This window comes from Poecilia formosa, unplaced genomic scaffold (assembly GCF_000485575.1).
Source record: "Poecilia formosa unplaced genomic scaffold, Poecilia_formosa-5.1.2 Scaffold805, whole genome shotgun sequence".
Classification (NCBI taxonomy): Eukaryota; Metazoa; Chordata; class Actinopteri; order Cyprinodontiformes; family Poeciliidae; genus Poecilia; species Poecilia formosa.
In genome coordinates, this window is record NW_006800744.1 from 5,463 (window position 1) to 27,630 (window position 22,168).

General features: G+C 38.1%; 1 protein-coding gene and 1 long non-coding RNA gene across 3 annotated transcripts in view; one reads left to right on the plus strand and one right to left on the minus strand.

Annotated features, from left to right (window-relative positions):
* Nucleotides 1–1,679: 1,679 nt before the first annotated feature.
* On the plus strand, nucleotides 1,680–3,224 carry LOC103131661 (uncharacterized). 2 transcript variants are annotated; one of them, XR_475407.2, is made up of 3 exons: nucleotides 1,681–2,300; nucleotides 2,689–3,037; nucleotides 3,145–3,224. It is a non-coding gene; the product is annotated as an uncharacterized LOC103131661 (long non-coding RNA). The 2 variants fall into 2 exon arrangements; XR_001660682.1 differs by having other exon boundaries at nucleotides 1,680–3,037.
* A 3,434-nt stretch (nucleotides 3,225–6,658) lies between these two features.
* tdrd12 (tudor domain containing 12) overlaps nucleotides 6,659–22,168 on the minus strand; it is a 72,033-nt gene continuing 56,523 nt past the window's right edge. Inside the window, exons 27-37 of the mRNA XM_007543363.2 lie at nucleotides 19,963–20,044; nucleotides 19,634–19,815; nucleotides 17,974–18,181; nucleotides 16,828–16,920; nucleotides 15,968–16,128; nucleotides 14,438–14,502; nucleotides 12,942–13,008; nucleotides 12,295–12,408; nucleotides 10,598–10,751; nucleotides 10,298–10,361; nucleotides 6,659–10,206 (exon numbers count right to left, since the gene is read on the minus strand). Coding sequence (XP_007543425.1) covers nucleotides 10,133–10,206; nucleotides 10,298–10,361; nucleotides 10,598–10,751; nucleotides 12,295–12,408; nucleotides 12,942–13,008; nucleotides 14,438–14,502; nucleotides 15,968–16,128; nucleotides 16,828–16,920; nucleotides 17,974–18,181; nucleotides 19,634–19,815; nucleotides 19,963–20,044 — 1,264 coding nt within the window. The 3' untranslated portion in view covers nucleotides 6,659–10,132. The remainder of the gene's footprint in view (nucleotides 10,207–10,297; nucleotides 10,362–10,597; nucleotides 10,752–12,294; nucleotides 12,409–12,941; nucleotides 13,009–14,437; nucleotides 14,503–15,967; nucleotides 16,129–16,827; nucleotides 16,921–17,973; nucleotides 18,182–19,633; nucleotides 19,816–19,962; nucleotides 20,045–22,168) is intronic.

Sequence of the window (22,168 nt, forward strand, 5' to 3'; positions counted from 1 at the left end):
TATTTAAATATGATGAACTATGTATTAAAAACATACTTAAAAAATACAATTGTTTATAAATGTTGCATTTATAGATGTTTGAATATGGTTTCCATTAACAAAACAAGTGTGTTATAATCGATTAAATGCGCTGATACGTCATTGTGCCTGCTAAACACATAATGCTGAGTGGAGTGGTGTACCGCTCCAAGATGGCCACCCTAAATCTCGTCAGGGTCAATAGGCGAGAGCGGTCCATGAGGCGTCTATGCTTATATTATGTCTATGCTTCTCAGTCTAAGGGTTGAATAAAATGTAAAGACAATACCACAGAAGAAGAAAAGGAGGGGCTTCCGATCTTAAAGTAACACGGTTAAAACAATGAGAGTTGTTTCAGTTAGATAAGGAACAATACAAATAACCAAACAAAAAAGACGTTTTGTGTTATACAAAAGAGAAATACAACCAGATTACACTAACAAGTTTCATCACCAGAGAGAGCGACTATGTCATTTTGAAGTCCATCTGATATGAAGTACAACAAACCAAGAGTAGAACAGAAACATCAGGCTACTGGTCACTAACGATGAAACAACACAAATTCAAAACATGTTAACGTAGTCCGTAGAAATGCTCTAGCTAGTTTGCCATTTGTTGCCAAGTGACTGATGATGACGTTGGTGACAAGCTTTACCCATAATCCATCTGGAGACAATAAGGACGATTTATTTGTAGTTTTGTGTGTCATAAAGTTAAATATAAGAATGAAAATAAAGCCAGCCAACATTTTATTAAATATTTTACACCCACTATGTCACTAAAATCAGTCAGTCTGGTAAGGTTTTTAGCAACCATGAGTCTAAAACGGGGAACGCTACTATATAAGCTACTGGAGCATTATGAGCAAAGTTGGTTGGTTGAAGTGACAGAATGGAGGATGGTTCATAAGATACCAGCTGAAAGCAGCACAGAGAAAGAAATGGTGAGGAAGTTAAACACAGATACATTTTTGTTTATAAAATAAATTATTCTGTTTTTTTTATTATTATTTGAAATTAATATAACAATTGTTAAGGAAGAGTATCTAAATTAGTTAATTTTGGAAAAAGGCTGGCTCTCTTTTCCTCTTGGATCCCAGGTCCTCTCGGCGGGCCGCGTGTAGCCACAAGGAAAACAACGTGTGTTGACGTCAGAATTACAGAGTTTAACCCAATAGAAGACAACTCATAAAATTACAACAGAAACTGCAGAACAACAGATATATACATTAATTTACCTGACATAAATGGAAAGAAGAAGAAAGAAAGAAAAAAAAGCAAAGACGTCTTTGGAGAATTGCAAGAGCAAATCTAATTTGTTACTTCTGTGTAGAAAGTTTTATAGTGAAGGCATATTCTTATCTTTAATTTATTCAAATAAGGCGTATCTTTGCTCATCCAATCCAGGAGCTACCTCTGACCCTCTCTCAAGACAGAAACCCCTGCCGTGTTTACGGCTTTTCACAGATGAATGTGAAAAACTAGAACTTCTACTGTATTGTTTTCCCACACACACAAAAGGCAATTCAAACAATCCTAGCAAATCATCTGCTGTAAACTACATGTAACATAAAGGTCAAAAAGCCAGAATAGATTACTGATTTTAAAACCACAATTAGGGTATTTGAATCAAGACATGTTAAGTTTTAAAACTAGCTTATTTTAAATTTATTTTCTTAACACAATTAACATGATTTATTAAATGCTTAACTATTGAGTACATAGTGACTGTAATTTCCTTGACCTTAATTTCTTCATCAGCCTTGACTGGGATGAAGTGACAGAGTGGATCCAGGCTTGGAGGTGGAGATAAAAGTTCTTTATTTGATTAAATTTATATGAATGAAGCAAAAAAGTTAGAGAGGAAACTTTGTCCAACTGTAATGATTTACTTCTTGGGGTGATGCATAGAGCAGGGTCTGGTGGTGGGATTCCCATCTGATTGTTTTTGGATCTTCAAGCAGTTGAGTTGGATGTTAGCAAACTAGCTTCTCCACCTCACTTCACAACCTGCTGCCTTTTGTCTTCAGGTTTTCTCTTGCACAAAAAAAGGTGGACTTCTGGGAAGCATCCAATTTATGGACTGGAATTTAATAGACCGAGCTTGGAGTCTGACAGAGAAGGGAGGTCCCACTGGACAACACGGGGTGGTGTTAATTTTTCCCACACGGGATGAAGGACCCTCAGCAGAGTGCGATCCGGAGGAATCAGGCGGAGCATGTTCGGAGTCCTGGAACGTGGGAATCTCGTGCTGAACCGAGGATTTGAACGCTGCTGATGGAGGTAAGACCAGATTTCTATCCAGGAGTGTAGAGGATGAAGCATCAGCCATGAAGCAAGGTCTTGCGATGGTTTGTCCATGTCAGGATCTGTGTTTCTGTTTTGGTTTTATTAGTCTTTTTCTTTGTTTCTTTTGGGTTTGAGTTTTATTTTTGTTTGGAGCACCGTAATTATTCTGGGCATCCACTCGATGGCGCCAGATGCAGAGCCCCTGAGAAGCTGCAGGGGCAACCCCGTGGACGCACCTGTAGCTCGTTTGGAGGGCGTGGACTGTGGATATAAGCAGTGGCCGAACGACTTCTCATCGCCTGAGTGTTAGCTTACCTATCGTTCCAGAGAAAGGCCCTCTGTTACCTGCTCCTTGCCAATTTCTTGTTGTCCTACTCGTCAGGTGATCCTGTTACCTCCTCGTTCCGTGAGTGCTGTCTGCTCTGACCTCAGAGTGAGCCTGTGATCCGTGCTGTCTGTGAGTTACCTTCCTCGTGTGTCCTCCCTCGACGCTGCTGGTGTTACCGGTCGGACGCCACTCCCCGTGTGTTCGCCTTTGCCCCCGTCTTCGGTCCGTCTCCAGTGGATTCCCCTTCGGAACGCCTAAAGACCTGTCAGTCCTAGCCCAAACCCAGTCTGGAGAAAAGGAACAACTGGACCAAGTCGGACTCCGCTCGTTCCGCCGTAAAACCTGTCCGCTCTCCAACGAAGCTCCATCCTCCAGCGCTCTGCTCGCTTACCTTCATATCAAGGTAAGCGATATGAAGGTATCGCTTACCTTGAGTATTTTTCCAGGAGTATTTTTCACTCCTGGAAAATACTCACCTTCCTTCTCTAACCATGTGCCTCTCGTTGACAGTAAGACGACCCGGTCATCCGCTCCAGCATCCATTCCCTCTCCCCTTTTCCCCTGGATTCAATAAACTCATTATTGTTCACTACTCTGACTCTTCTGGTTGTGTTCTTGCATGTGGGTTCGAAAATTGAATACCAACATGACAGTCCATCTGTAGTCTCTGATGAGGCTGTCTTCTCTTGAGGCTTTTCTCTTTTAATGCGAACTTTTTTTTTTCTGTCAGAGCAAAGTGGTTCTTGCCCTCCAAATGCAACAAGTAGAATGACGGGACCTCTGAAAAATATTTAAAGCAGAAAAACAGGAATCCAACCCCTGTATCTCTATTGGCTCAAATAGAAACTAATAAAAGTGGGCTGGGGCATCTGCCAGGGAGTAGGAAGATGAAAGCAGTTGGGGGTGGGGTCTATGCGAGGAGGAGTTACATCAGCAAATTTACATGGGTCTAAAACTTTCAATATGGGGGAGGGGAATAACTGGGTCAAAAGTCATTTTGCTAGAATTCTGTTTTATTTTGATAAGAACTTAAATGTATATGATGAAAGAGAGGGGGGGGCCCCCTGACATGCTCCTTATTAACCATATGATTTAAGAGAAAGTTCCAGAATCCTGTCTGTTTTATATTGATAAACAACTTACATTTTAGGTTCTTAAGTCTACCAAAATGCAACAAGTAGAATGACAGGGCCTCCGAAAAACAGAAATTCCACCCCTTTATCTCTATTGGCTCATTCAAACAGAAGCTCATAAAAGTGGGCTGGGGCATCTGCTGGGGGAGCAGGAAGATAAAAGGAGTTGGGGGTGGAGCCTCTGTGTGAGGAGGAGTTGCATCAGAAAATTGGCATTGGTAGAACTGGGTCAAAAGTCAAGTTTGCCAGAATTCTCTGTTTTATAAGAACTTAAATGTATATGATGAAAGAGGGCCTCACCCCTTATTAACCATTTGATTTAAGAGAAGGTTCCAGAATCCTGTCTGTTTTATATTAACTTAATTTAAATCAAAACAGATGTTTTTATACGATAAACCTTTTATGACGCAGATTTAACAGATGTTTGTGTGATAAGCATTTTATGACAATTTAACAGATGTTTGTGTGCGATAACATCGATTTTGATTTGGGCGTGGCATTTTAATCCATCAAACTCGATTAATTAAAATTTGACAAAGTATCTTTCTATATATTTTTTTTTACAATACATTCCTCTCATGAGACATGATTGTGGGTTTGTAATGAGGCAGGAAATTAGCTAAATTTGGAGAAAATTGGAAATCCCCACTTTTCTGCTCACAGGAATAGAATTACGGTTTCACAAATCATAGTTCGTTTGTTTTTTTCAAAGAATTTGTAATCAAACCATGACTCAGTTTTGAGGACAGTGGGCTCTTCACATTCACACGAGTTAGGGACCACATGATCAGCTGAAATCTGTGAATACCTGAAACCACTTCAGAAAACATGTATAGCTGCCAATTTTAGTAGTCTTAACCCACACATACCTTAAGATTAGAGATGTGCCGATCAGGTTTTTTCCTGCCGATTCCGATCACCCATGAAGGCCGATCACAGCCGATCACCGATACCGATCACATAATTTTTTTAATCATAAGCACTACCGATTACATTATGTGGAAAAAGGAACCATGAATTCACCTTAATTTAGACAAACTTGTTTTTAATAACTTTTTCCAAGAAAAAAAAGAAAACAGGCATTGTGCAAAATGTACTGCTATTGGTAATACTATCTTTAACAGACTGAAAACATATAAAGGCTCTGAAGAGGCTAAATAATGCAAAAAGTCCAAATAAAACCTCTCAACATTGCCAAAACATTCAAGTATAAAACTTAACATTCAAAGGCAAATGCAGGTTCCATTACAATAAACTTCCTGAGTTACTGAATGAAAATTTCCTGATAGCATGGCGGCTAGCTGATTACTGCTAGTTCTGATTGGCTGTTTCTGACAGAGCGGAGTGATTATGCAGAACAGGGAGGAGATCGATTATTTTTTCAGAGATTATTTCTACCATGTTAGGACAGTAACATGATACATACGTATTAAATTACATTTAATACGTATGTAATTTTTTTTAAGTTATATGCTGCAGCTTTAAGCAGAGGTTCGGTGTGAGCGTTCACTACCAGGTGGGGCAGAAGCGGCGATCCGTCTGTGAAATATTACTACCTGTAGCGTAGCAGCAGTTCAACAGTGAGAACAGAACCAGCGTCTTACATTGCAGCTCGAAGACTTAAATAATTTTGCGGGTTATTTGTTTAACTTTCTGACCGTCATGCTAATCCGGGTGAGTGTTTGTAGCTGTGCGCTGCTTTACCTGCTGTCTGATCGCTCCATATGTCTTTTTTTACTGCAGTGAGCCTCGATGTAGCCAAACTCCGTCAAGTATGGCATGACGTGCCATAATGACGTGCCATAATAAGGTAATTTTCCGCCGGAACATGCAAATTTCCCCATTCACTCAGTGCTTTATAGTTCCACATCGCTGCGCGTTTGCGCAGTGTGAACGAGAGGGAGACCAGCTGCACAGGAAGGCTGCGAAATGAAATCCAGGAGATCGGTTTGTGTGATCGGCAACAAGAGGCCGTGATCGGCGATCACCGATCATACACTTTTTCACGGAAATCGGCCGATTATGATCGGTGGCCGATCGATCGGCACACTTCTACTTAAGATGCAAATATGTACAGTGAAAACCTTGACTCAATGTTCTGCTGATAATTTGGAGTTACTGTACGTTCCACAGAAAATCCGCAGATAGGTTCCACTCTAACTAGGTTTGTCTAATTCTGCAGCGGGGCTAGTGCCTAAAAGAGGGGCTTCATCCATGCTGCTGTAACAAGGGCTGTCAGCCAGATTTATGTGCAATGTGAGCAGAATGTGTTAAAACACATCAAAGCAGGAAGTTCTCCTTTTTAACTTCACAACAAAAGTCCCAAACATACATGAGTTCAACCCTAAAAAAAAAAACCCTCTTTCCTATATAGGTCTCTTACACTTTATCAAGCAAGGTTCATTGACAGACTTCATGTCAACAAGAACATACTGAGGTCTTTTGACATCCCTATTTTAAAATGAATCAAAGTTTCACTAAAACGTCTAGTCAGTACACTGTATGTCCATTTCTTTTGAGGTGTTTAGGTCTTCATTCTAGTAACGTCTATCTACAAGCTTTGAAAAGAATAACCATACTGAGTTATGTAACAGAAAGGAAAACCATAAAGCCATGCAGCACATGAATCTTTTTGATTTTAGTCTTTTCAATTTTCCTAAATGTTAAACCTAGTAGTTAACATTTAATGATGATGTATTTGCTTCCCAGCCATCTGAAATGCTGACATTTTGTAAATTTATCTAAAGCACACTTGTGATTTTTGCTGTGTTTTCTGTGCGTTTTGGTGACCACACGGAAAATTTTCCACTGTTGACCCTTTGCAAATCTAAATATATTCTGGTGTTGGGACTAGATACTCTTTTGTAATAACCATCTGTATAGAAAACAGGTGCAGGAGCAGATCAATTTATTGTTTTATGATATATAGAACAGAAAGTGCATTTACTAATAATTCAAACAGCATCTAACAATGTAAAACTGCAGTATTCAAACAAATGTTCAAAAAGAAAAAGCACATTAAGTCTATTAACTGATACATTTCTCCTCAGAGTTAAAGAGATACAGAATATTAACAAAATAAGTCAATACGACTTAATTTTAAGGATTGATCCATAAAGCCGTACATATTCTACTCACAGGACATAGTGACAGTTTTAACAAATATGCAAAAAACATTTTTTAAACAAAAGTTACAGCTTTAACCTAAACTCCTGGTACACAGGCACTTATGTCCACAATTATTTATATCCCTGGCAGATATACATTTAAAATTTTCCCTTAAGGCTCCCGTATGTAGCCGTTACAGGAAATATATTTTTATACATTTGCTAAAACTGTATGTCTATTAAGCTCCTCTGCCTTTTCCCAGTGCTAGCTGCAGAAGTTAGAGATGCACCAATAAATCGGCCCCAATTTCCTCTTCCCAATTTTGGGAGACCGGTGATTAGCTGATATCTACATGTGAAGCCAAATTCATCCACTCATCTTATTGACCTCGGCAAATGTCTAAAAATCAACCACTGTCTTCTGTTGCTCTGCCGTGGTCACGTTTGCATGTTTGCAGTAATCAATAGTCATCCCACTGTTTCCAACTCAGTAATAGCTTCCAAAATCGGAATCAGCAGCTCAGGTTTTTTAAGGAACAGTAATCGGCAATCGGCCAGAAAACTGAAATCGGTGCACTCTTAGCAGAAATACAATGATGTCAAAAACGCTGTCAATCTTGCTTGTGTACACACTGCTTACTCCCCTTTCTCTCTGCTACACTACAGCTTCTTCCTGATAACACAGCCTGTCACAAATGCTCAGCTAGTTAGCACGGTCACCAGTGACAGCAGGTAAACAGTTTTCCTGGAACAGTAAGTTGTTTCTCCACCATTAGCACATTGAGCAGTGCATACACAAGTGTAATTTATAGTGCTATGACCTTCCTCCTGAATCTGATTGGCTGTTTTTGGCCAGGAGCGGCACATTTCTGCAGATCGCAAGAGTAGCACTGGGAGGAGGTGGAGAAGATTGATTCTGTTCACAGATTATCTGTCTCATACCATTCTGTCAGGAAACTGTGACAATTAAAAAAAAAAAAGAAAACATTTTTTTTAGAGTTACCTACAGCAGCTTTAACCAACAATTTTTTCTGATTGGAAAATGTCAGGTATCTTCCACAAACTAGGACCATACAAGATATGCTTTTTATTTTTATCCAAAAACAAAAATGTACATGCCAAGAATTATTCACAAACATCAATGGAAAAGGAATTGCAGCAAACAAATCTGTCCTGTATCTCCTCAAGCACTGTTTGCCGTCTTCATTACTGTTTTGGACACTCTTCTTCAAGTCCTTGTGGTTTGGAAGTCCTTTTTACATTCCCCTAATACTAAACTCCCTAAGCTCTAGGCCTGTGGATGGGCCACTTCAAATTGTTACCATTACTCCCAGTCATAACAAGCATGTTGGTCAAACTAAAAAGATGATTTTAAATATAAATTTGAAGAACGGTGTAAATTTTAATGCAACTATAATGCAGCACCGCAACAACAAGGCAACAGTAACATACCAGTTGCCACGAGGCAGCTGAGGAGGTATGCTTGTCTTACTTGTAGATTTAAATAAAGCTTTATAATGCCTCAGTTTTACTTGGTAAAGCTGCAAACAAAACAGACTCTAAGAGCTCTCCCATGGTTGTGAACAGAAGATAAGGCAAACAACAACATGTACTTACATACATGCCTCGTCATGAAAAAGTGACATCACTAGTTATCACAAATCATAACTTGTGTAGGTTACACTTCATACTTACAAACCTGAGGCAATGACACAAACACCCAGCAAATAGTCTGAAGACATCAGTAAACTATTTTCTTGTCCGTTTCTGTTTTCTAGAAAGTAAAACAGAAGGATTGCTGCAAATTCAGTTACTTCTTGTACTGGGTTGGGCTTCCTTACAGTAGACAATTACCAACGGGCACTGTATTAATTTAATTTGTTCAATTACACTGACTATGAACATGGTTCTTAACCGGATGGATTATTTTAAAGTGAATTTGAACCAAATTAGATTCTATGCAGCTGGATATGACTAGAAGCCATTTGTTTTGTATAGTACCTTGAGGTGGCATTTGTTGTAAATAGGTGTTAATTACATCAACAGAAGTGCCGGAACAATAATGCTACATATTTTGCTAAGAACTGTACTAATCGTGGCAAATCTCAAGATGGCACCAGTGGGTTAATTTTAATTCCCAATTTCATGCTGTCCCTTATATGTTTAGAAAAGGATCCTAAAAAAATTGTGAACATAGAAATTAATAAGTGGCTCAATAAAGTAATTCATGTGTCAAATATAGCATGCAATTTTTTTTTTTACAATTTAATTATGCAACGTCTATATTTATTGATAATTTTTAACAGAATTTACCATAACACTATTTTGAATAGAACTGACAACTGATCTCTAAGGAGAAATTGCTTACATTTAATTTCCATTTTAGTTATCTTATCGTTTTATTTTATTTTCATTTAATTATTTACTTAGTTTTTGATAATGCGTCTCCCACAGTCCCAGCTTCACACTCAGAAAGAGAGCAGCAGATGTCACAGTCGGACAGCGGGAAAGTGATAGGGGAGTCCTGTCAGTTTCCAAAACCACGGAGGAGGAAAACCTCAGTGATCAGCGTGACACCAGCGGGACCACGAACAGGGGGTCTACTCAACCCCTCTTAGGACTGCAGACAGGATATACGATAGTGATGTTAAATTAATATTGCTGGAAATTATAAATTAATTAATGCTACATTTCATAATCAAAGAAATTGGCAAAGTTCTTATTTTTTGACACATTCATTACTTTATCAAACCATTAATTTATTTCCATATTCATTAACTTTTTCAGGATTCTGCCTCCATACACAATACATACCAAAATGCACAGAGCCCGTCTGGATCCCAACTTGAAACAGCTCAAAGGTAATGAAACTTTTTATCACATTTCCAAGAAATTTGAACAAAAGATTGGGGAACAATTCAATTTGGTTTCTCAATTGCCCATGGCATCACAAGCTGCCATTAAATGTGATTATGAATTGTTTTTATAAGAAGGAAACAGCCATGTGTATTGACCTATGTACCCAGACCTAAATTCAAAGTACATGAATGAAAATGAATGTATTTGCTCGTCTGCGACTGAAACAATAGAGAAAAAAAGATGACAATTTCCAAACAACTAGATTTCAGACTCCGAATGTTGGCCTCTGAAGGGCAACCAACTAAACTCCACATACGAGAACAATAAAACAACTGCAAAAGGAATCTGAAATATATCTTAAAGGGAAGAGGTGAAGATGTAAACAAGAACATTTTGGGTTCAGTCACTATCGCTGCCGCTCTCTGACTTCAGATAGCAGCTATCCTCTCCTATATTCTCCACAAACAACCGACCTAATAAAAAAAAAAGAAAATGAGCATCTGCATGAGCTCCAATATTTTACTTTGTTCATTTTTCAAAAAGTTTTGGCAGATTTTGTCTTACAACTTGATGATTTGTCTTCCTCGTCGTCGTCAACATGGTCCATGTCGTAACTCACAAAAATATTCTGTGGAATGAAACCACTTTTTAAAGTCACCATTTTCTCTTAACACCAACGTTTCTCACTGGACAAATTAATTCTGGTCTGGATTTCAACCGTTGATTATGGCCGTTTATTCTGCCAATGCAATGAATTTTTTTTTTTCAGTTTTGTTTGTTAACTGTGTTACGTTTCCACCATGTAGCACACTGAACTACCTTACTGCTTAAATAATCTTGACAGAGTGAGCATGATTTCAGTACCTTACTCCTGATGAGTCTCTCCCAGTGTCCTTGCTGCTGTTTTACCAGTTTAAGAACAGGCTGATTGGACTTCATTTCCCAGTGGCAAATGTCGGCGTCTATTTTCTGGTGAAGCTCCAGATCAGCCCTGTAGGAACGACTGTTCACTCTCCCACTGAACACAGGAGAAAGCCTTTTACAGTTTTATTTAAATGAAAAACACAAGCAGAGCGTTTCAGTCTAAAACCAGCAGCTTCAATAGAGGCAGAGTTTGTAGTATCACACTATGGCAACCTCTGAAAGGGGAATCCTTTAGAAGTGATCAGAACTTGAGCTGCCACAATGTTCTACAGAATCCTATTCAAGTTTTGATTTGGATCCTCTGCATATCCACAGATACAGTTGAATCCACTTTTATTCAAATGCCTAGCAGATTTAGATTCTGAATTATTTTCATTCCACTGATAACTTTGTTGCTGATGGTAAATAAAACAGGCATGATTAAAAAAAATAAATAAAGTGTGATCACCACAATCTATAGATATCTGTATTGGTATCATAAGTGAAAAAAGAGGATCGGTGCATCCCTAATGTTTGGCTGGGAGGCAATTGATGCACCAGCTCCATCATGAAAGAAGTTACGCTGTGAAGTTCACCAGGCCTTTAGACTCACTTTTTCTACTGGTTAAACTATTGCACCTAACTTTTTTTCTTAGGTGCAAAAGCACAAAACTTAAGTGCACCCAAATTTTTGATGGAATCGCTTTTAACACTGTAGTTTTATAGTTCACTTTTATTTTTAATCACTGCCAAATTAAGGTAATATTGACCTGATTAGTTAATCTAGACAATGAATTATTTGACTGAAGCAGAATTACTGAGGTGTTGTTTAAAGATCTTCTATGAGCTGAAATTAAACATCTAAACTTAAGATAAATGGAATAAAATGAAACCTACATGATTAAGGGCAAAACATCTTATGAGGATCTCAAACGAAACATTTCATAGCATTCAAGTAATGAATTAGCAGGTCTAGGATCTGCTAATTGAGATGGATCGGGTTGGGGCGGACTTGAGCTCAACTGGTTACAGCCGCTCTAGTGGAGCAGCAACCTTAGTGTCACAAGTTTACAAAATGAGCAAATGCACCTCAAGGTTACAACTTTCATATCAGACAAAAGCCTGTAAGAGCAGAATGAGTGAAGAAAATCCATCTGGTAAAAGATGAAAATTACTTAACAGTCCAAGCAGACCTGGGCAACCCAACAGTTTACCGGAGACAAACTGAGGTGACTTTAAGTGCATTAAACGATTAAAATCAGTAACAACCAAAATGGCCAATCTGAGTTGATCCTCAAACACTGAAAAGGCTGAATGTGGCCACAGTGTAGTGTAAACATGACAGTGCATCGACCAGTAAAAGGTGAATAAACAATCAGACATTTGCAGACAAGCACTGGTCAAAAGGAGTCAAACAGGAGACTGCACACAGTATAATTGAAGTAACACATTGTCCCAACAATGAAAGGTAGATGTGTTACAAATTTATATAGGAGGGAAAACATAACCACACCACACTTATGTTTGTGTGTGTTCAAACTACACTGGCAGGCTGTGCTTAAAATGTACCCACTACTAGTACTGTGGAAAAAAAGGTTAAACTGAATATTAAGCAGAATGACAATAAGTGAGCTCTTACTGTTGTGATCATGACTGACCTGTAGACAACTCTGTCTGTGTAGAAATTGCAGCGTTGACTCTCTGGGTTCATCAACTTCACTGTTACAATTACAGAGTCACAGGTTTGGTACCAAACAACCTGAGGATATAAACTGAAATGCAACCAGAAAGAACACAAGAAAGCTTCAAAATGCAATTTCACTTTAAATTAACCCTATAAGTTTTCAAAACTCATTTTCAAATCAGCAATGTTACTTGTCACTTTTCCTTCATAAAAGACATTGTTATATTTAATAAAATAGCACTAGAACAACTTCTAAGTTCCCACAAAATGAGATCACTTAAAGTTAATCATGACATTTACATAAATCTACTTTTCTAGTATTAAAAGTAGGTCATGCTAATTCAAAACCACTCCATAATGCTGTTAAGATCATCTAACACAGTGTTTCTCAACCCTAGTCCCTCACCGCCCCCCCTGCTCTGCATGTTTTAGATGTGCCTCTATTCCAGAACAGCTGATTCAAATTACTGCATGACCATCAAGTACTGCAGAAGCCTGTTAATCACCCAGAGATACAATTCAGGTGTGTGGCAGAAGGGAAATACCTAAAACATGCAGGACAGGGGGCGGTGAGGACCAGGTTTGAGAAACACTGATCTAACAGAAAAAATTATTTTGCACCTCTTTGACAGGTCATTGCAGACTGTTTCATCACTGGACACAACCTGCTCGTCACCATCAGGCTCGCCTGTAAACACACAAAAACTGATTATCCCAGGAAAACTAACCACCAGGTTGAACTGATAAATATATTTATGGTTTTATTTAGGGCTGCACGGATTGCAGTTTTCTGGCCAATCACTGATTACCGATCTTTAAAAAGCCTGACCTGCTGATTCTGATTTTGGCCAATACCAATATTTTTTATCTGAAATGTTGCTAAATATAATAAGAAAGACGCAGAGTTAGTAACAGTGGGATGTCTATTGTTTACTGTAAATGGAAAGAAATGACCAGAGCCTCATGTACAAAAGAATGTGCAGTTTTCACACTAAAAGTTAGTGAAGGGCCAAATATGAACACACAAAAAAGTTTGATGTATAAAATTATGCGCACGTATGTGGCTGTGCAACTTTTCTTTATATATCCCAATATGCGGGAAATGGAGCTGAGCGGCTGGTCCACCCAGTCACCTCCCATGAATACATATGTAAATTAGCATAAATACCCGGAAGGCTGCCACTCCGTGACCCAATAACCATAGCAACGGTTCTTGGTTGTAGTAGTTAAAGTTGTTCTAATGATATTATATATATATATATATATATATTTATTTGATATAAAAGGCGTATTTCAGGACACATAAGGTCACTTCATAAAAAACTAAAATACATTTTACAGGGGAAAAAAATTTCAAATAGAAGAAAGAAGAAAATAAATATTACCACTTGATTAATCCAAGTGGTAATACTTATTGGAACAGCAGAGCAGAGGTTAAAGGCAAGCAGTGTGTCAGAGAGTCCTTTAATGTGAGTGGGAAATGTGGAAGTTAATTCCAAATGGCTGAATCGTGTATTGAACCAGGCCAATGTGCCTCTATATTTATTAGGCACGTTTGTGCATACAAGTTGCATATTTAAAGAATAGAAAGCTTTTTTATTCAAAGACGCATTCAGAAAGCTGGCATGACTTGACTGAGGGATGATTCTTTGGACCCGTCAGCAGCTCCAGTTGCACCATTAAAGCTCAGCTCATTCTGTAAGGCTGGGACAAGGTCTGTGCTGAGCCCCAGGATGATCACTGTGGGAAATCTAAAAGCTAATAAACCATCATCAACATTTCCCAGCAGATCAATATGATTTCTGAACACATTTTCCCTCTGAATCCTTCTATTGGGGATGTGCTCCATCAGTGCCAATTAAAGCATTCCACAATTACATAACCCACCTTTGTGCAGCTGCTAATGCAAGTGTGATTATTTACACATCTTGTCCAGACTGACCTGTTTGGAGTTAATCTGCTGATTTGACCCCATTTTCTTTTTCATAGGAATCAAAGTGCTTTGGCGCACAGACCAATGCATAGTTACGTCTTTATGGGATGTCACCTTTAAAGGTTGTGATTCTTTCAACACAGCATATATGAAAAGTTGATGTGGAATTGGAACTCCATTTTACCGTTTTCATGAAGGCTCAAAGAGGCAGCAGGATTACTTTCGTAAATTCCTCTTCTGTCTTCGTCGCTGTAGACATAAATCACAGTTTCTGTTTAAAACACCAGTTAATTCAACAATATATAAATACATATTAGTTTGAACAAACAACTATCACATGATCACAACCCCCTGCTCTCCTTTTCTAGAAACACAAACAAGATGAAAATCAGTATCAGTTGGTCATATTGGCCCAATTTTACTTATCTGACTGAAACTGATATGTTAAAAAATGACCAACATGGGGCGTTACCGATGTTACACAGAGCTTCTCTCACCCACACCCCTGTATGTGCTGAGAGCTGAGACAGTGAAAAAATTATGGAGAAATCAAATGATCAATATGATTTCTGAACACGTGTTCTCTCCGAACACCGGCCCGTCAGCTCACCGGGTCTGTACAGCTGACATGTGGATATCACAAATCTCTGGCATTGCTTATTACGTTATGAAACGTAACGAGCATCTGATTAACCTGTCATATAATCAGGCTACTTCCAGGCATCACAACCGGTGATACCTTAAATGTCTATCTCTGTTGAATTCCCCAAGTCTTTCCAAATCGTCACATAATTAATGTTTACTTGAGCAGTTAGCCTCTAGTCGTTGGGTCTACAGTGGCACACACATTTTATCATCATTCTAACACATTTTAAAATCCAATTTAATACGGAAATAAGAAAAAAATCCCCAGATTACATGAAATGCAGTTTTATCTTGTTACTCAGTCAATACAGTTTAGACACAAGCACAACGAAAGAGGAGACGAGAGTCTGGTGTCCATTGGTGGGAGGAGCAAGGACCCTGAAGTCCAGAGGTCAGCCCTGGGGCCGGAGGGACCCACAAACAGGCTCTGGCTGGTCCTAACGTTATTTTCCTACACAGTAAATCCATTATTATTCTTTGTTTTATTATGCTGTTATTTAGAGGATAACAGCATATCTTCTAAAGACATCTTCATTAAATGATGATGTCTATTGTCTTCATTTAGTTAAATGAAGACAATAGACATCAAAATATACGAGGACCTACACTGACATTTTTTCAGTTTTTTTTGTTTAGAATATAAGGGAACTATTGTTTACTTAAATTCATGAGGTATTGTTTTTATTATGCATTTTAATCTTATTGTTTTGTTTTAAGTTTGCATTTCTAAGATTTGTTTTCATTTACTGACATTTGCATTACTCTATCATTTTGTTTTTAATTGCTATATCATAAGTACATTTCTTTTGGGGTTTTGTGATTAAGATTAATCAAAAGAGTGGAATGATGAAACTACATTACAAAACTAAACTTTTACAACACAGCAATAACCATCAACTGAGTCAAGAAATGCTTTAGAAAACAGACAGCATTTCTCCAAGCAGCAAACTCCAATTCTGTAATTTAATTACAGTAAAAATGTTGTACTTAATCTCATCAGGAAAGTAGCTGGTAAATATGCACTTGTGCCCACCAGCTTACTTTCAGAATGTAGCTTTTATTTTCTAACCTTGATATGTGACCTCCATCTTTGCTGCCATCTTGAAAAGCTGCTCTGAAGAAGTCCAGATGCTTGGGATTATTGACTCCCATCCCCGTCTTTAGGATCTCAGTCTGCACATTGTACTCATTTATACATGTTTTTGTGCCTGGCATCTGAGTAACTCGTACCTAATGAAAGACAGATTGGAAAAAAAAGAGAAGTGAAATTCTTATATATAACTTAATCACATACAATAGTTGTATACTACTTCATCCTGAGCTTTAACCATAGGGCTCCCTCAGCACAGCAATTTTTGTTAAATAGCTATAAATCTTATTGAATGACAAGGTTAAAAAAAGAAATTGACATAGGTAAACAGTTCCTGCTGATGTCATCCTTCTGTCTTTTTAATCATGCTCCAGACATTCTATTTAATGCAGCTCTTTGCTTGTAATCCTCGTATTTCTGGCCAAGAAACATATACTAGATGGTCAGCACACCGGGCCTGTACAGCTGACGTGGATATCACAAATCTCTGCCATTATCCAGATTGAAAAACTGACTCCTGATCTTCATCGAAAGTCTGACAAATTTTGGAGAATCTGTAAACCATTGCAAGCTTTCTTAGATAAGCTATATCACCTGGAGTTGAGGACTTTTTTTTTTACCTTCAATGTGTTATTTACTTTGCTGCCCTTTGACAGCTTGGTGACATTCTACTTTAAATCACATCAGGGAATGTCTGTATTTTGTGTATTTTTTCATGCAGACACTACAGTGCTCCGTGTTGATTTGAGATGGGGATCTTTTGTGTTTGCTTTCGCATTCTTGTTTACATTAAGTTCTGAAAATAAATAAAATAAAGTTAAAAAAAAAAAGAAATTCACCATAGGATCAACAAAAACTGTATTCCCCAGGCACAGAACAGCTCTGGCTCGATGCTGCAGACCTCGGATCTTCTGGCTGATAGCTCTTGTGACCTGCCGCCAGGAAAAAGAGTCATGTTTCTTGAACCTTGCATGAACTTTCTTTAGAAACATTTCCACAATGTCACCAATAATTGAAACTCCCAAAATGAATTGTTTGGGAATGTTGTCAACACAATTAATAGGGCATCGAAACAATTCAATTTTTTAGTCAGGTTAATCACAAGATTGTTGTGTCATTATCACTATCAATTGTTTATAAAAAAAAACGAACTGAGTTAGTAAATGAGTTCTACCACCCAAAGTGGATCTTTATTTTAGGTTCGTAGGATGATGCCAAGACCACAAATGTCATGCTGAGAGGTTTCATTTATGAACAAACTGCACACTTAAGTTAATTATTTCAGACGTATAGCTATAGCTATTGTTTACTTAAATTCATGAGTTTTTTTTTTCTTTAATAATAGCTTAACCGCACTTTTTATAACTATCAGAATAAACACCTTTGTTAACTAATAAAAATGCAACTTTACATTTGGTATGTAAAAAATTACTGTTTTGAACTACAAGATGTTTGCTTAGTGTACTTAAAAATACAATAAATAATATTATATATTAACTTTCTTCACTACAGCCTTGTAATTGTATCCTTATTGTTTTTCTTCTCCTGCTCCTTTGACCTGGCTTGTGTTTTTTTTCTGCCTGCTGTGCATTTGGAGCCGTCCTTTGAATGAGTACCTGTTGATATGCAAAGTCAGTACCATTAAAAAAAAAAAAACTTTAAAAATCAGAGCTGTTTGCAAACGTCTGTGGGGAATTCCTGAAAGACACTTATTGGTAGGCATGGATGAAGAAATTTAAGACACATAGGCCTCACTATCAAGGTTCTGGTAAACTGCTGTAAACTGTCCTAAAGGACACCAACTTTTTTGCTATTTCCACCCATCTTCACATATCAAGATACCCCAGTCTATTGAATAAATGCAGAGAAAAAATAAAAAAAATACTAAAAATAAAAAAAAAAATAGAAAAGAAGTAATAATCATTAGTAATGGTTATCCAAGTGATGTGATTATGCATTAATGCAATGTGAGGAAGTGGAAAGACCTTTGGATGCCACTCAATCTCAGCATCAGCTGGCTTCACCCTGCAGACCACCATCTCAATGGCTTGGTTAGGCAGAGAATGAAACTGTGAAGGCAGCTCAAGGATCTGATGAGATTTGACATCACTCTCCTTTCCAATATCAATGAACCGAACCAAGACATTGTAAAAGATGCTTTCACCATGGTCAGGTAGCGCCAGGATCTTCACTCTGCCAGGAAACACACAGTAACATTACATAAACTTCACAAATATATCAGGGTTTTCCCCCAGAAAACTCGGTGGCAGGGGCGCTATGGCAAAAATCCAGCAACCTGACTTTGAGTAAAAAAAATAGTTAAAAGTTGAAAGGATATTTGAAAATATCACTAGCTATTTATGTGTTATTGCAATACATTTTAACTATACCTAAAAATCAACTATAAAGTCTAAAAACAAAAGGGAAATGTAATGGAAAAAATACAATTAAAATAAATATAAATTTTTTGCACTTCTGGTGTTTCATTTTTATCTTTTTTCTGTGACTTATCACTTCATTGACTGAAGTTGTTGGCAGACCGATTAAGTCAGACAGTGGTTACAGAATTCCACTGAATAAAAAGAACCCTGACCTCAGTCCTCCCTATGTGTTCACATACTGACCACACTATGTTGGAATTGTGTTTCCAATTGTTTCACCAAAGAGATTATTTAACCCGTCTTTGCCATCACTGGTACTGGTGAATAAAAAACTATATGAACATTGCTTAGGCCTGGTGGCCCACCAGCAAAATGTTTCACAGCAATTTATACAGGATTTACTCACAGCAAATAGTAGCAAAATACAGCTTAGACAGAAGTCTATTATGCAGAATGAAAAGAACAAAAAACAAACATTATCCCAAACCTCTTCAGCAGCAGCTAAGATCTTCTATCACTGTGGACCAAAAAGTTGCACAAAGTCGAGTCTGACACATTTTTCCCCTACATACTGTCTGGTACTGATGATCGATCTGCTCGTCTTGGATAGCTGCACATATAGGAGTCATGATGTTGACCACAATTGTGCACATTAATAGTGGTGACGCTTGAATGAAAAGAAAAAAAAAAAACAGACATCATGTCCCATTATTCAGATTTTTTTGTAGCCCTTATTTGAAAGGAATGCAACTGGAAAGGGACAAACAGGGGGTGGAGGGAGAAATGCGGCAAAGGAACTGAGGATGGGAGTCGAGCTTGGGTCAGCCGCACTGAGGTCTCCAGGCGACTCCTATACCGATAGCCTTTGGGGCCTCTTCAGTTTGCTGTACCTCCTTCATAAATTACTTTATACTTTTATACAAGGTCTTACCGAAATTCAAACTAACCTGACAAACTCACCTAGTTCCTCATCTTCTTGGAAATATTAGTTTTGTTACGTAACTCCAACTTTGGAGACACTTATATAATGAATGAAAACAAAGGGTGTGTGCAACTCTGATGTTCACTGACATGAAAAATTTAAGTCGATCAAGATTTTTGTGTGTTGAACAGTCTAATAAATATCAAGCTGGACAAAGTGAGAACAACGTAATTAAGTGCAGTCCTTGTAACGATCCTGAAACAATCTTGATAATAAACAATGTTAATGCATTTCATGAATAAGAACACTTATGAAAAATGCATGGCTGCCACTATCACAAACCTGTGGAAGATCTCGTCCTCTTCAACTGCATATAAAGCTCCTTCCAGCAGCTCCTTAGCTCCAGGTTTCTTGTCAGCATAATAAGACATCATCTCAGAGGCCATTTTATCAAACTCCTTGTCATTCTGTCTGACCAAACGACCATAGAAGACAGATGCTGTCTTAATGTAGAGCGGTAAGACCTAGAAGTACACCAGAAGTATATTTTACAAAACTGATCTTACCAAATATTTTGAAAATGATCCATTTAATGCTTTTATGTACAACAAGAGTTGCTTAGTGCTAAAAAGGCTTAAAAAAATAAATAAATACATAAAAAATTCTCTCACTTCTATGACTCCAGATGCAGGAAGAGCAGACTGGTCTGACCTAGGGTTGATTCTGTGACGATCAGGACACACACTCCTGTCCCTGCAGGGGGAAAACAGAATTTAAACATGGCAATATCTTTTCACTTGCTGAAATTCTTTTCCAACACCTAAATTTCAGAAAGCAACATGTAACACAGCTCAGAAACGTAAACTTCTCCTTCTGTTGATACTGACTGACCTGGTCAAAAATCGACCGGAGAGAATCCAAGTCAAGAGGAGTCTGTGTTGGATGTGAAAGCTTTTTTCGAGTGGAATTGCACAGGAAGGCAATGGCCAGGCTAGCAGAATTTACCAATATTTTTGTTTTCTTAATTTTCTTATTCAATTACTTAATTAACCATCAGAATAATAAACAGATTACTCGATAACTAAAATAAATGTTTACAACAGCCCTCATCCTACACCTCCATGTAGGATGAGACATGGAAAATGTGGCCCACCAGCAAAATGTGGTGGCACACATTTTGCTGGTGGGCCACCAGGCCTAAGCTTTTCTCAGCCACTTGTAGCCACGTTTTATCATGCTAAAGCCGTCGCCATTTCTCTGATGCGTCCTCTAGTATAATGTGATTATCAAATGCATTCACACTTTGATCGACGAGCTTCTGCTTCGTCATCCTCTTTATAATTTCCGGCAGGGTGTATGCTATGCTGACTTGGCTAAGCTTTACCGTGGATATTTGCATTGTACGGAACCATAAAGACAATTATGCATTAATAACATAAATCTACTTTGACTTTAATTTGTGTCAGAAACTTTTCTATTTTGAGCATGCATTTCTTCTTTCACTTTCTTTTTTTACATCAAGTATCGCTGGCAAATGTTGGTCTAATAATTTCTTTCCAAAACTACTGGTTGTCGGTATCAGCTTAAAAAAGTTACCATACATCTCTTTTTTTTTCATCAATATTTTTATTGTATTTTTTTACAGATATATCTGCCATATAACCAATACAGTCAACAAGACCAACAAACGCCCTCTTATATACACATCTGCATAAATTCCTTTAAGTATACAGGAGATAATAGTCCACTGTTGAGGCTCCCTTGTTTAACATTATGGTCTGACATTAATCTTGTCTTTAGCTGGCTTCTTCGTCTTGAGACAAATCCACACCTTCAACAAAATTCAGGAAGGGTCTCCAAATGCTTTCAAATAATTTGCTTTTCCCTTTTTAAAGATATGTTATGCGTTCCACAGGTAAAGTCTTCAGCATGTGCCAGGTCCATTGTTTGATACCTGGTCCTATTGTTCTCTTCCAGAATAGTGCTATCAGTCTTTTAGCTTCTAGCAGACACATATCAATCAACAGTTGTTCACATTTGGTAAACAAAGAAGTTTTTGGATACAGACCCAAAATTAGAAAAACCGGATCTAGTACAATGTCTTTTGAGACAAGATGTTCTACAGTTTCTTTTATTGCTTTCCAAATTTTTTTTAATTTCCTTACATTCCCAGATACAATGAAACAATGTCCCTTTTTCTTCTAAACATTTTGTGCATATGTCTGGTATATTAGAATTTTACCGATTTAAATTGACTGGTGTAATATAGATTCGCATTAACCATTTGTACTGCAGTAAACTTAAGTGAGAGGTAACTGTTTGCTTCTGAGCCCTTGTACAGACAGACTGCCAATCCTCCTGTGACAAGTTTACTCCCAGGTCTGATTTCCAAGCTTCCAGTTTCAATGTTGAGTCCTCTGGGGAATTCAAAACCATAAAGTTGTAGAATTCTGAAATTGCACCTTTACTTGCGCTATCTTTGCAAGCAATTTCTTCTAGTTGGGACTTTGGTGGCTTGGTTAGTTCTTTGTCTGTCCATCCATCCATCTTCTTCGATCTCCCGCTCCCCTCTTCCCCCATTCGTGAACAAGATCCCCAGATACTTAAACTCCTCCACTTGAGGCAGGACGACCCCCCTGACCCAGAGAAGGCATTCTACCCTTTTCCAGCTCAAGACCATGGCCTCAGATTTGGAGGCATTAGGTCTCATCCCGGCCGCTTCACACTCAGCCGCGAACCGCTCCAGCGAGAGCTGCAGATCACGCCTTGATAAAGCCAATAGGACCACAACATCCGCAAAAGCAGAGACGCGATCCTAAGGCCACCAAAACGGATCCCCTCAACTCCTCGGCTGCGCCTAGAAATTCTGTCCATGAA